The sequence below is a fragment of the Xiphias gladius genome, chromosome 15 (genome assembly GCF_016859285.1).
Source record: "Xiphias gladius isolate SHS-SW01 ecotype Sanya breed wild chromosome 15, ASM1685928v1, whole genome shotgun sequence".
Lineage (NCBI taxonomy): Eukaryota > Metazoa > Chordata > Actinopteri > Istiophoriformes > Xiphiidae > Xiphias > Xiphias gladius.
The window spans coordinates 11,491,285-11,506,721 of record NC_053414.1 but is presented as its reverse complement, the minus strand read 5'-3'; the positions used below and the strand labels follow the sequence as shown (position 1 = coordinate 11,506,721).

General features: G+C 40.4%; 1 protein-coding gene across 1 annotated transcript in view; it reads right to left on the bottom strand.

Moving 5' to 3' along the window:
* lrba (LPS responsive beige-like anchor protein) overlaps window positions 1-15,437 on the bottom strand; it is a 191,710-nt gene that overhangs the window by 136,932 nt on the left and 39,341 nt on the right. The window contains exons 12-22 of the mRNA XM_040146675.1: window positions 15,110-15,262; window positions 14,521-14,689; window positions 14,103-14,182; window positions 13,804-13,866; window positions 13,122-13,219; window positions 12,633-12,725; window positions 11,282-11,390; window positions 10,786-10,867; window positions 8,358-8,481; window positions 8,036-8,228; window positions 215-1,654 (exon numbers count right to left, since the gene is read on the bottom strand). Of these exons, the coding sequence (XP_040002609.1) occupies window positions 215-1,654; window positions 8,036-8,228; window positions 8,358-8,481; window positions 10,786-10,867; window positions 11,282-11,390; window positions 12,633-12,725; window positions 13,122-13,219; window positions 13,804-13,866; window positions 14,103-14,182; window positions 14,521-14,689; window positions 15,110-15,262 (2,604 nt within the window). The remainder of the gene's footprint in view (window positions 1-214; window positions 1,655-8,035; window positions 8,229-8,357; window positions 8,482-10,785; window positions 10,868-11,281; window positions 11,391-12,632; window positions 12,726-13,121; window positions 13,220-13,803; window positions 13,867-14,102; window positions 14,183-14,520; window positions 14,690-15,109; window positions 15,263-15,437) is intronic.

Genomic DNA, 15,437 nt, shown 5'->3' with positions numbered 1-15,437 from the left:
AACGGCAACACACAATTAGCCTTAACATGAGGTAGGCCTTTGAGAAAGCAGTTACAGGGTTTGGCACATAAACTGTCCATTTTCTCCATTTGATTCGCTGCCAAAATTATACGTTCCAATTCTAAATAACACAATTTAGCGAATTGTAAAGATCAAAAAAAGGAAAAAAAAAAGAAAAAGAAAATAAGGAAAGAAAAACAAAAACCATGCATACTGATGTAGAGGTCTCCTTCAATTCAAGTCTCTCGGTGTCTAAGGCCACATTGGACACATCCAGTCTGGCAATTTTAATCTCTTTGGTCTTGCTGACAGAGTCTGCACTCCTTTGGGTGTCAGAGCTAGAGGCGGCAGTGCTGCTGTCTGGGGCACTGGACAAGTTTTCCTCTCCAGTGGTGACGCTGGTCTCCGAAGGCTGGTTATGTGAGGTGGAGTCTGCTGCTGCTGCTGCAACCTCCGGGGCTGTAGAGGGTAGTGTGGTATCCGAGGGCTGCTGGTCTGAAGTACTGGTTTCAGCTATGGTGGAAGACTGTTCATCTTTAACTTTTTCTTTGGGTGGTTCTGTCAAATTTTCTTCAGGTGTTTCCGCTTGAGTAGTCCGACTCTCCAAACCAGATACTTGGTTCTCCTCAGTTTCACTCTCTTCAGATTTTTCATGTATGCTGACCTCCTGCTTCTCATCTTTTTCTTCTTTCGTTTTCAACTCCTGTCCTTCCTGATCATTTTTAATACCTCCATCATCTTCATGTTTATCTTCCGCCTTTTTTAATACTTCCCCTTCCTCTCCGACAGTAGCAGAAGCATAAGAGGACTCCTCCTGGCTATCATCAGCATCACTTGGGTGGATCTGGTCGCTAACAGATGACACGTCAACCAGGTCCTCGTTGAAGACTGAAGCTCCACCCAGCACACTGTTCTCCAGACAGGCTGCAGTGTCAGGGGATGTTTGGTCAGTCTTACCTTCTTGCTCTGAAACCTCTTTCAGTTCTGTGTCTGCTTCATTAAAAGAGTCTTCTGTCATGGAGTTTGATGATTCCACTTTGTGTTCACCCACACATGTTTCATCGTCTGTTGATGTTTGTGCATCATCACTCGCAGATGTCGCAGCTGAGTCTCTAACCACTTCCAATGCTTTTGTGTCAGTTGTTTCAGGTGGGACGCTAGTGGACATTTGTAGATTATCATTGTCCTTGTCACTGGAAGTCTCTGTCACTGCTTCCTGCTTATTGGTCTCTTCAATCTGCTCCTCTGTGTCAGTTTTTTGTGTCACAGTGGCTTCAGTCTCTTTTCCATCACCCGATCCATCTCCGGAAGGCCCCTGAGCAAACTTTTGCTCTTCTGCCTCGGCCCTTGCCAGAATGTTGGACACAGTGACGGATGCGTGTCCCCTTTCATCTGCAGTCTCCAGCAGTCTGGAGGTGACGGTGGAACTAGAAGCTGAGTCGGGGGACTTCACGGACAGCTCGTCCACTGTAAGCTCAATGACAGTTGAAGGGGCCGCCTCCTCTGCAGGTGATCCATTAACACATTCCACGGTCTCCGAGCTTTGGCTGACACCGGAGATGCTTCGGATTGTGCTGTGAGAGCCTGCAGACTCCTGATGCTGGTACTGACGGAACATGCGGGACAGATTCTCCTTATGCTGCTCAAAGGTTACCTGCGAACACAAAAGATTTTATGTTCATATGTAGGAAACGTTACAGTAATCTACCTAATTGGTCTATCCTTTAATAAAACCATAATTACCGATTTATTGCAACTTAGGTATTACTGTTATAGTTTTGGCAATTGTTTCAATTGGCTGTGATAATGTTTGAATTATCAAAGTAAGCGCTAGGACTTCTTTCTTGCCTGAGGGGGCAAAAAAGAAGTCTTCACACGATCAAAAAAGTTGCAAACTTGACAACTCCCAGAATATCTATACTATTTTATTTGGCGGTAGGAGTGAAATTGAGTGAACCCGAAAGGCTATTGCACAGTAAAACCTTTGTGCGCACAACTGTAGTTAGTACAGTAGGTTAAATTTGAACCAGGAAGCAGAAACAGTTTTGATAATAATTCTATCATTCACCTTTGTTTTCTCTTCCAAGGGCACTTGGCTAACCCGAGGATTTGTTTAAAACCCGAATGATCTGTGTTGACCGCTTGTGTGTCTAGTCCCATCTACTTCTTTTTAATGTTGCTTTGTTCCGAAATTTCAGCAAATAACTTGGGACCTAGGATTTTGTTACTACCAATACAAACAATAGCCAAAACTACAAAAATAAGATGCAAATTGTAATAAAATGGAAATATCAATTAGGTGTACTTTCTGTAACGCTGTTAATAAAAAAAATAAAAAAAATTTAAACATCACAGTGAAATGAAAATCAACACTACCTTGGTAGTTGATGATACATTTCATAAACCTATTAAACTATACACTTTGAGTGGCTACTTAATGATGTACCACCAAATATTACAAAGAAAATTCCAACTCATGCCATGACATATTTGCCCATTAACCTGTGTCTTGCTGTCTAACTATTATCTATTGCTTCACACTTTCAGCCTTTTAATCATCTGTTCAAACTTCCAATGTATGGAAGCAAGATACTCTCAAAGATAGTGGGTAGTAATAAGCTTATTACTACATCTAACCACTGGGACCATTTGTGACTAACAGTGGAATATTTAAAACTTTTCTCTATTATGTACAGCTGCCCATGGCCTATTAACCTCTTTCAGTCTCCTTACCATCTGATATGGGTAGACTAGACTGCTAGTCTATAACGACAATGGCCTGCAGTGGCATTTGAGGAAGAGCCCATCCATGTAAGCAGTCATAGATTAGCAGTAGATACTATTAGTGTGTGTCTGCTAGCTGTGCTGAGTGCGTGTCCAGCATCGGCAAATCCTCCCACGCCTAATTTAAGACCCTGCATTAATCACTGGGCTTGGAGGACAGAAAGTCAAAGATGGGTTGGTGTTTGGGGGGTTTGGGGGGGGGGGGGGGGTTAGACCCACTTTGCTGCTTTTTCACCTGAGGCTATTTGGACAGAAGGAGAGAGAGAAACAAAGAAAATGAGAAAGCCAGAGATCAAAAGGAAGAAAAAAATAAGAAATTGCAAAGGAGGAAGGGAAAGAAAACGAGTCACAGAGTGGAAGAAAGGGAAGGGAGAGAAAGAAGCTGATTATTTGTAATTAATTAGGCGTTATTGTTCTAAATTAGCCTGCTACACGGGTGCTCATTAATCTTCTGTAGCGGGAAGCAGTGATTGGTAATCCATAGCTGTTTTCTGAGTGCACAGCCTGTTCTAAATGCACCAGTAGTCTGTCTCTTTCTCTCTTCCTCCCTCTTTCCCAGTGATCAAACAGCAAGACCTTCTACCCCATTGGTTTGAGCTTAATTTGACATTTAGCATTTTTAGCAATTAAAAGGCTGCACTCAGAGCGCACTGCTGTGGAAATTATGTGGGAGAGCAGTGCAGCACATAACGTCATAGATTCAGGATGCAGTCTGTACATTAAGATGATGTATGTTGGCCTTAAATGCGGCTCTGCAACAGATCCAGTTACCATTAGACAGAGGTAGAATATGTCTCTGTGGTTTTTAAAACAGCGTTTAGCCTTGCTACAATGTATAGAAACTGCCTTGGGTGGCTAAGACCTCAGCGCTGATCTAATCTAATTTCATTCTACTCCATGACTCGGCCTGGCCTCAGTGGGGTATGGAAAAATGTTATGGTAATGTACAAAAACACGGTGGGCTTTTCTAATGTGACAGTTAACATGGTATTAACTGGGCACAGGACAGCCAGATCATACAAAAGATTTGAAACACTTTGGAAATGGGACACACTGTCATAAACAAAAAGACATTGCAGGACTTCAAGAGCGCAAGTCTCTGTCGGCTCACTTCCCACAATATTATTAACAACAGAAGTAAATCACAAAAAGACAAAAAATAGAGAATAAAATCTCAACTTTCATGCAGTAAAGAAACTTTTTTTAGAACTTTCATTGTCCCCATGTCTGAACTGTACAACTGATCCAGAATAAGCAGAGGCCCCACACTACAACCTGTTAGGTGAGGGTCAGGGTGGCAAAGCAGTGATCTTGGGAGACCCCACAGTAGGAGCATGGGAGTCCACATTTAGATCAATAGATAGCAAGCAACCACAAAACAAAGGGGAAATGTGGAGGGCAGCGTGGCTCTAATCCGATTAGCTAAATGCAATTCCTCCTCCAAAATCAATGTCATCTGTAACCGCTGTGCTGGCCATGCGGTTTTGCTCTTGTTCCCAATATCTTCCCTTCTCATTCCTTGTTAAAACATTTTTCTTCTTAGTTTTCTCCTGTCCACCTGATCCAGTGATATTCATACAATATGGACTGAATCTGTCATTTCTGTCATAGCGATAGAAAGACAAGCTTGCACAAAGATTGCGTACACTAAGAGAAAAAGAGTTTTAAGCCAAGTAAGCTAATTCATGGGATATCCATCATCTGATTCTAATACATTTCACTTTGAGATTTTAATATTATTTGACAATTACAAGATAAAAGATCAAATATATGAATACCTGTGATTGGTTTGCTATTAAAGAGCATAGACGACACTCTATGTATGGCTTTTATCTAGCACTGGCTTCTCAATGAATTCCCTTTCTCCTTTCTTTGTCCACTTGTCAATGCATCTATCTGGCACTCTTTGCCAAGAACAACAGCTTGAGTCTTCTGTGTGTAATGTCTCAATAACCCCAGAAGGCGAAGACTTTATAACCAAACTATTTAACTAATGGCATTCCATCACGACTGGCTGAACTGATATACTTAAACTCCATTTTTCCACAATGTAATTGTAAAATTATTGACTATTTTAATACCTTAATGTATATTCTTTTTTGTCAGAGATCTGTTGGCTCATTTCTACTCATATCTATCTTTGTGGTAAAATGTCTGACAGCATAACAGTGGGAGTCTGAAGGACAGAGGGACTTTCACGCTCCGATGTCTCTCTTTTGGAGATCTCCTTGTTCTCAAACTGATTTGTGTGCAAAGATGGACGAGGGGCACCTTGGGTGAGTGTGTGAGTTGAAAGCGGGAGGGCTGTTGTGTCAGCGTGCCCACCTGCAGGAACATCTGTCTATTCAGAATGATGCCTATGCAGATACACTTACTTTCTAATGACTGACATAGAAGGATATACACGTACAAAGACACAAAACATACACACTAAAAACACACAACCCAATATGCAAAATTTTTTTTAAACCTCGCAAATTTTTACTTCTCAACAAATCTTAGCCAGGTTGTTGGTACCTTGCTAATCTATACTTTCCCAGTAGACAAGACAAGAGAAGAAAAGAAAAAACCTTTAGTAAACCATCTCAATCATAAATCATGTTTAAAATGCAGTATACCCAGTATAACCCAGTCTTCCCAGTATAACTAAAACACACATTCTCACACCTACAGATTGTTATGACTGTACAAAAACTAAAAAAAGATACGAATTATGGTCCATATAGGCCTTTTGATCACTGATAGGCTACACACAACAAGATAAATAAGTAAAAACTGACAAGTAGACTTGCTCATCCTGCTCTATCATGAGTTAACGGCAGATGTCAGCCTATAAGGAGTTTTATATACCCAAAATAGACAAAACCTGTGGCTAAAATGCGGGAAATGCAAGAAAACCGTAAAGGAAAAAAGTATGTGATACAACAAGCAATATTGTATGAATGGAAAATGCGGCACAAAGATTGTGAGTCAAGGAGAAAAATTTGTACCGTGCTAATCTCTTAGGAAATTAGCAAAGAAGTGAAGACGTAGCAATAGGCATAATAACGCTATACTGACAATTATATCGTGGCTGACACAAGGCAAGCTAAATCATACAGTCTATGTAAAGATGAAGTGTGTATATACGTATTTGTGAATGCATATATGCACTTATCAAGAGGCTCCCCGTGGGCTGGTTGTATTTATGAGGCCTTGTTTCTCTGATTGTTCTTGCACGGTTCTGATGAATATTCAATGGGATCGGAGAGAAGGGCTTACTAGAGCTCGAGAGAAGGAGGGCAAAGACAAAATGTGCCTGGTAACTCACATTAACACACACACACACACACACACACACACACACACACACACACACACACGTATAGATGTACATACATACACACACACACACACACACACACACACACACACACACACACACACACACACACACAGCCCTGCAGCAGTGGGAGGAGAGAGCAACAGTGACAAACAGCTTTGGTGCTACAAAGGTGGCAGGAAATCTATCAAACGGGACAATAAAATTGCAATTGAGTTTCTTTAGCTTTTTTATAGCAGATGCATGTATCTTGGTGGCTAGCACCCAGTGCAACTATCAGATTCACAGGCGGGGTCCCTGCACCGTATGCGCATTTGTTTGTGTGTCTCTCACATCTTACAAGTGAATGGGTCTGTTACACACAGTGTACGTGTGAAAATTCTGTTGTTAGGTGAGTGCTGGGTATTGTTGCTAGAGCCAGGAAGAAACAGCATTAATCTTGTGCAATTATAGGAAAAGAAGAAATTATAGCATGTCGTGTGACGGGAAGAATAAACACTTTCCGGACGACACCGCACTAGACACATTGCTATGTTGCAAAATGAGAACCCAGCTTTATGAACAGGTAAAACCAGAACAAAGCATTAAGGCAAAACTAATTCCTACATTAATAAGATGTTATCAATAAACAGTCAAAATCTCAGAATGATATCATATTTGCACCAGCACTTTTTAAATCACTGCCCAACGGAAATGTCACAGTTACATTTCTGATCAAATGCATTTTAAACTGCGGATTTTAAAAATGGATTTAAATATATCCACAGTGCTGTAATGACAGTACAATACAGTTAAGCATGCACATTTCTGCACATTTAATTTTTTCACAGTTTCACTGTACCACAATATACTGAGCAAACTGTTCTTGTTACATCCTCGTCTTTGCAACCACCTTACATCAAATGCTGCCCTTGACTGCCAGGACAGAGAATTTCCTTGGACCTTTATATGTACATTTTACTTTCCCTACAACTGGACGTTAGTTCTACAGTGGTCAGAGGAGTGGGGAGACGTTGGAAGTTCAGAGCATCCAGCGCATAACACACACCATGGTGCTAACTGCTGCCTTCATATTGGTCCTCTCATGCAGTCTGTCTGTGCCCCCTACTGGACGCCAACACTCACGGCACCCCGCTCCACAGTGAAGCGGCTCATATCGCAAGCACTTCTTTAACTCAACCTTCAATCTCCCAGGCTTAAAAACCCCCCAGACCACAATCTGACACCAACCTCAATTACTTCACTGCTTTGGAACAGAGTAGCGTAATATGATATCAACACTGAATTTCTGAAGCAGTATTTTGAATTCAGCTTTTGGAAATAAGACGTGCCAGAAGTTTATTTTTATCTGTGCAATGTGAAAGAAAGAGACTCTATACATAAATAAAGAGTGGAAGGGCTGCTGGATTCATTCCCATTGGTTTACACTGCAACTAGCTTTTAGATAATAATCACTGTATAGCTTCCATAAGCTTAATCTGATGGGCACGGAGAGGCAAGGTTCAATTACTATGCTAGCCTACGCTGCGAGACGGTAATGCGCTCTAATTTCTTATTTGATGAATTGTATTATGTTGGATTCAAACTAAACATTTGGGTGACAGAGCGGATGGCTTTGACTGAAATTTGCTGTCTGTTTGGCTGGAATCAAACTGAGGAGGAGGGTTACAGTTACAGTCACGTGGTGAATGTTTAGGTTGACAATAATGCAGCAGGATTTGAGTGTGTGTAAGTATGTGTGCATGTTCTGGTGTTTACTACAGAGAGATTAAGAGTGTGTGATGTAAAATGAAGAGAGACAGAGAACGGAACACAAAAAACTGTAAAAATGAAACAGATGAGTAGATAGAAGAATATCCACAGAGAAAGATAAACAAAGCTGCGCCTAAGCTGCGTGTGAGCGTGTATGGATTTAATGAGTGCTCTGACCTTGGAGTGGGTGATGGACAGGGTGTCCACCCAGACGCGCCAGCCACCCCACTCATATTTGATGGCGTGGTAGAGCAGGATGCGGAAGATGGCATACACCATCTCCGTGATTTTCTGCTCCTCGGTGTTTCGCGGGTTGATGAAGCACAGAGAGAGCATCCACTCCTGCCACACCGAACACTGCAGCAGGCTCCTGACAACAAAAAAGTGCACAGCTATGAGAAGGTGGTGTCGTGGTGAATGTGAATCCCCTGGCATGTGAACACTGTGTGGACTAGTGTACGATGTAGTTCTCTATTCTGTGAAGTGGCTGAATTCTTACCTGCGGTTCTCTCGGCTGTTATTGAACAGTTTGATCATGTCCGACAGAAAGACCCTGCGCACCTCCATGCTCTCAGGAGATGGAGGAGAGTTCTTCAGCAATGCGGCTATGACCTTCAGAATCTCTAGAAATATTAACAGAAACAAACCAAAAAAGTGTAAAAATAAAAAGGATTAAAAAAAATGTTTAGAGAGTTTCAAAAATGAACATAACACTGCCTGAAAATATCAAGATACTTCTTTATCTCTTAGAATGAATGTCTGTGTTTTCCATTCTGCAACATAACACATTATAAGAAGCTGTGTTTTCAAGGATTATGATTTAAAAAGTTTGGATTTAAAACATCCAGCATTCTGCTTGGAACTAAAACTTGCTTTTTAGGTGCAGCAGAGGAAATGGCACAAATCAACATCTAAATCATAGATTGCTTTCAACATGTGCAAATCACTGTGTCACAAACTATCTGAACTCCCAGCTGTACACACCTGAAAATCTGCGCCTGTGGTAAGAAAAACAGAACAGAGGAGAATAAAAAAAGTCTGGGCCATTGATCTTTATTATACTGTAATGGTTTTGGTATTGTTTCAAATGAGAGAGCCAGAGTCAAGGGCCCTTCCGGAAGGCTTGGCTTCAGTTAAACCAAAGAGACTGACTGTTTGGATGAATTATCTAGACAATGTCTGTGTCCATTTGCCATGAATAGAGAGACGGCAGGGCTTGGATTTCACTTGTCTCTTCAGTCCTTGGCGCTAACCGATGCCCCCTTGCCCCAGCAGACGGTTGTGTTGTTTCTACGCCTTAGTCACTCAAATTATGAGTCGCTGAACCTTTACCGCCAGAAAATTACCCCAGCATGTACCGGGAATGAGGATGGAGGGATGGCGTATTCCCTTCTTTTTCCCATCTGCTCTTGGTTCCTTTCCCTTGAGTTAATTTGAGGGAAACGGTACTTCCTCGGTTTGTTTGATTGGCTCTGACGTTACTAAAGACTGCAATCAGGGGGCCATTTTGGGAGTTTGTCGCAGATTAAATCAAGAGAATGCGCAGCAAAGGAGAAACAGACCACCACTCTATGTGCTGTACAAACCTATACACGGTTTCTATGATGTATACCGCCTGTCTAGGATGGTTGGGTAGGAGAGTTTTTAACACAATAAAGGCTTAAGATAATCAATGTGTGACTACAGCAGGACCTTGTCAGATTAAGGCTGGTTGGAAGTAAACCTTGGTTGTGATTATACCAAGTGCTTGGATTTCATTCTGATTAAAGCTGTTTTGCAAGTGTGTGCACAAAGTTGCCTGTGTATGTTTGGAAGCACTGGTATAAAAGAGAGAGGGATGTTTGTTTTTTCTTGGCTGAAATGAATACTTAAGATTTCACCTGATAAAAACGTTTTGTGAGCTGACGTGAAATTGGAGGCAAGTAATGGTCTGAAAATATGGAATGGGAACATTGAGCTAAGCCAGGAGTTGTCCTCTCAGCTCAGTATGTTGCACTTTCTAGTAGTGATGATGCACTGGTAGAAAAAAAATAGATAAAAATATGCACATCGTCTGTGCTTGAGCATATAGTAATACAGTGCACGCACACGCACACGCACACATACACACACACACACACACACACACACACACACACACACACACTGATCAGCCACAACATTAAAACCAGCTGCCAGTTTTAATGTTGTGGCTGAATGGTGTACATATGCACTGGATGTGTGTATTTAAATATACTCTTTTTTTTACATTAAGTCATAATGTTATTTAAATCTATTTTTTATTCTATGTTATGATCAATACAAATGATTAAATATGTTTTTAATTATAAAATGCATAATATAAAACATTAACATGATATGCTAAGTTTAATGGTAAAATAGATAGGATATTAGATCAAATATTTAATAAATTTAACTATTTCATAATTAATAATGCATTTTGGATATTTACTCCACAAAGTACATAGAAATACTGAATGAACATTATATGAGTTAAGCAAATGTATTAAAACAATAAACTCTAAACTCACTTAAAATCAAATAAATAATTGATTAAACTGATTACATGCATACTCCAACATAACATTTCTGACACACTGAATTAAGTCCCATTATAATTTCATTACATTTATCATTCCTTTTATGTGTAAATTAATCCTGACCAATCATGATACCGGCCTTCAATAAAACTAGCGGATGTGTGTATATTTGTCACACAAACATTTGCACTCCCCTCATGCTAGGTTCAGTCGTATGAAAATACCCTCTGGCTGCAAAATTTATGTCCTTCATTTGTTTGACTGTATATAGAGATCGTACAGTTCCATGGGGAATGTCCTCCACCGCTGTATGGAGCAATAGGTATGTAGAGGGTACGCTGCAGGGGATGATTTAGGAGAGCAGTGTGGAGCAGAGGAGGCACTTACGTGGGTTGAGAATCTTCACAGAGGAGTCAGGGTCCGGATGCTGTTTATGGATCACTTGAGTGCAGATCTGCTCTGTAAGGATCTACCATGGGACAGAGAGGGGACTCCAGTCATAAATGTCTACATAGGTCTTAACAATGACAGAGAAACAAACCACACTATGGATACACATCGCTGTGTATGTGTTTCACCATCAGGTAGACTAATGCTGAATAATTGTCAAATCGAGTTTCTGCAGTTGATCCAGCCGTACATTTCATTGTTTCAGGAGTTTCATTAAATTTTCATATTAATTAAGAACATTTGGCAAAGGTTAGCTAGTTAAGCACAGATTCAGTGGTATTGTGAATCACACACACAAAATGTATATAAAAAATAAATATCGGTATGTAGTTCAACACAGTGGTTATTATTGTATTTCTTTACTGTTGTCTATGAAAATCATTTCAGTCTGGTAAGTACAGGCCTGGGGAGTGAACACAGGCAGAGTACTGACCTCGAAGAGCACATTGTAGGTTGTCATGGTGAACTGGCTGGAGTGGATCATCAGGCGTTCAATGAGCAAGGAGAAGAGGCCGTGACTCAGCATGACCTCAGATTTCCTCCTGATCCGGACATTAGGAGGTTGTAAGTCGGTCAGTAAACATCAGTATTTGCCAGGCCGTTGTTCAGAAAATAGTGCAGTGCCTCTTTTAAACTGGAACATGATATACTGTACAAAACTGACTTGACATCAATGCACAGAAATTCCACGACTTTCAAGAATTTTTATTTCCAAAGTAATACTAAATCCTATTGAGAATTCCAATAAGATTTTTGATTTTTGAAAATTGAAAATCATAAATTTTGAGAGGCAAAGAAAGCACAATCTCTCTGATGAGTCAAATAATTGCAGCAGTTGAAATCTTCAGAAGCATAAATCAACTTAGCTCCAGTTGACATTTGACATGGAGGAAATGAAAAAGAGAATCCCTGCTGACTAAGTAAGAGGAGTTCTTACTCCTCTTAGTCTTTGTCGCTTTCATCTCTCATCATGCATCACTTCCAATTTTATCATTGTGACTCAGGAAAAAAAAACAAAAAAGAAAAACCGTGGACCGTTTGCAGATAGCCTTACGATCAATCTCGCATCTGGATCTCAAGGCTTAACAGCGGTTACCGAGACAGGCTTAGAGTTGTTTCTGGTACTCCTATTTCAGCATAGGGGTGCAGACACTATAACTGGTGGTAAATTAGTAAAACTTAAACGGACAACAGCTCGCAATATGACCTGAATCTCATAAAGCATCACCTCCAAAAATAGCCCGAAAGAGACACGTTGTATCAAAAGAATGCTCAAAATGAGAATAAAAGAGGTTTTCTTAGGTGCAAGATAACTCATTTTTTAAGTTTATTTTGACAGTGCGGCCTGCAGCTAAATAGAGAATCAACATTAACATGAACCATTTTAAAAGTGTTGTTGAAATTTAGCTCTATAATTAGATTCCACTGTATGCTATGATATTTTACAGTTGTTCTGTCCCCAATAACAACAACATTATCATTAGGAAGCGGACTCTCTTTTAAAAATGATATTATCTACATAAAAATGTAATAAGTAGTGAAAGCAAACACACAAAAAATATGAAGTGTGAAAGCTAAGGAATCAATAGTCAAATTTAGAGCATTTTCAGACGCTTATCAAAATGTAACACTGTTCTCTTTCAGTTATTTCTTCATCTTACTCACATAAAAAACGTGTGCTTACATGTATATTTTACATTTCTAACACACTGAACTACAGAGAACTAAGCCTGTTTAGTCTGGAGAAATAGTGATAAGAATTTTTGCTTTGACATTTTACTTACTTTGGTGTCAAGTGTTTTAGAAAGTAGCCCATTACTTTGAGTGCCTGCACTCTTATTCCTTCACTTTTTGAAGCCAAAAGCTTGTAAATCACACTGTGAAAAAAAGCAAAATTCAATTCAATTCCATTACATTTTCTAAAAAAAAAAAAAAAAACAATACAAAAGAAAAAGTGACATAGGAAGTATACATTTAACATATAAAACACTTGTAGCATCCAATTAAGAGTTATAGTAGTATTGAGTGAAACATTTCCATGCCAAATAAACAGATTTCTTTTTAAAAGCAGAATTTGATCTGTTTTTAAATGAAACAAATGATCCCATTCAGAATCCACAATCTAATGTCCTGCATAAATCTAGAGTGACACAACACTAAAACTATGAAAATTAAAATAATCAGCTCCAACCCTGACCATTTTTTAATTTGAGCAAAAACATACTCACAAAACTACAAGTACATTTGCAGATAATAAAAACGGTGATCATTACCGAATCCCATTGCGCTGGTCAAAGGCCTGGACCATCGGCCCAGGATGTTCAGACATCAGAGCCACCAACAACTGCAGTACGTCCATGAGATTGTCATCCTATGGGACAGAGAGGAAATGAGTTGAGGCTACTAAGGTATTCAAGGAGAGCAGCGGGACAATTATTGCATCTTAATGAAGCTGAAGTGAGTCAGCTTTTGAGAGGATATCTTAAATTATAAAGGAATTCATAGTCAGCTGAACATGTTGATAAAAGAAAGGCAGATATGTGTGCAGCTACTCACTGATATTTATATTTCTACTTTGTATAGTAGCGGCAGTAGCAGCGGTAATATGGAGTATATCACAAGCGTCTGAATTACAGTATGTGCTCTATAAAATGAAGGGCTGCTACATGTTGTACTGTTGGAGTCACCCTTTACTCTGAACTACTAGGTTCATTGTGTCACTGACGGATCTGACTGTATGGTTCGTTATGCATCACTCCACTGTAAACAAAACCACCTCTGTCAGGACATCTAACTGGCAGACTTGGGAAAAATAAAAAGGAACAGTACTGCTGCGTTTGGCAACAGGAATCGTTTGCTCTTGCTCTGCACATCAGACAAAGTACGGTACAGTGGTGTCATGTTGCCATCTGGTGGTGAGGCATCCCCTGCATGAATAACAGTGTGCATGCCTACCTCATGCATGGTAAGGAGGTAGTTCAGGATACTCTGTAGCTCGTCCTCTTTGACTCCGTGATCCTAGAATATTATTGTGTAGAAAAGTTCACAATTGTTTCACAGGGTTCATTTTTTTTAAATCTGCAATCACAGAGCACCAGCAACTATACACATCAGACATACATCACTTACAAAACCACTAATGCACATTACTGAGGCATCCAAATGTGCCACTTTCCCAAGTGAATCCATGCAGGTCTTTTCTGATCAGGGGTGGGAGGTGCCTGCTTTTTTGGCTTCGTGGAACGTGAACTTACCTTCATTATGAGCTGTTTGACAAACAACAACAGAAAGGCTCGCAAAGACAGGATCTCCTTCTGGTTTGGCCTTGGACCCTCTGAAAAACCAAAAAGCAAATAATGGCTGTTGATAATAGCTAATGAATGAGCAACTGAGCAGGACCAAAAGGTATTAAAAAAAAAAATCATGTGGGTGATCAATCAATTTTTTTGCACCTGTTTTGAAGAATTTACGAGTATTAGTGTATTGTGTGTTTCTATGTGTGAATCCATCTTCCTGTGAAATGCTTTTGTGTGGATGTGAAATCTGCATTTACATGCAAGTACAATGCAAGAAGAGGTGTAGAAACACCATAAATCAGTTGAGTGCCATTACTGCATTACATTATATGAACAGTATATACAGGACAGTTCTGCATTGTATGTGTGCTCTCACCTAGGCCTTTGGGGATTACCCCACTGCGGTCCTGTGGGTTGATAACCCAGTAGTAGTATTTCAGTGTATGCATGACCTGAAGCACAGTGCCCACCCTGCGAATGGCATTGTAGATGGTCACTGTGCTGATGAACTCCGTCGCCAGGTAAGTGTAGAGTGTCAGTTGCACCTGCAAAAGATTAAGCCCACGTGAAAACGCACATACACACACACACACACACTTGATACTTTGAGTGGAATAATCCAGTTTTAGTGTGTCCTATCTTTTTGCTCCTTTGAGAGAAAAGTGGAGGCTTCTAAGCCCAGAAGAGTTGTAGGCAAGCCATTCTCATTTAAATAGTCACTGAGTCACAGTTGACGGGATAACCTTGAACTCTGAGCTGAACTCTGAAATAGTGGAAATGAAAAGTAGAGCACGAACACAGAGCAGGAGAAGTATCAGCTCTGTGTGAGTGTGCATGTTTGTATGCACTAACTGATCTGTCGTGTGCTCTATCTACGTGTGCATATGCTGTGTGTCTCCATTTTTAAAAATGTACCACAATGTAGAATAATGTGCTGCTGTGTTAAGTGTGTGTATTCCTGTTACCTTGGCAGGGGCGTAGATCCAGATGGCAGGGTTGAACAGAATGTGGTCACACATCTGCTTGAGCAGCAAGATGCCATTCTGCAAGTTGCTAAGGTATCTGGAAAAGGTCAGCACAATGTCCAGGACGGGCCGCGTCACATGCACCTTGGAAGACTGGAGCACAGACAGGGAGACAGCGAGGCAGAAAGTGCCACAATATGAGGCGAAAATAGGAGAAGAAGATATGTCAGTGAAATGAGTCAAGACACAGAAAAGCAGCAAGTGGTGAATGAAGTACAACACAGAAAGGGGAGGGAAAGGACACATGCAGAGAAAGATGAGGAGGAGC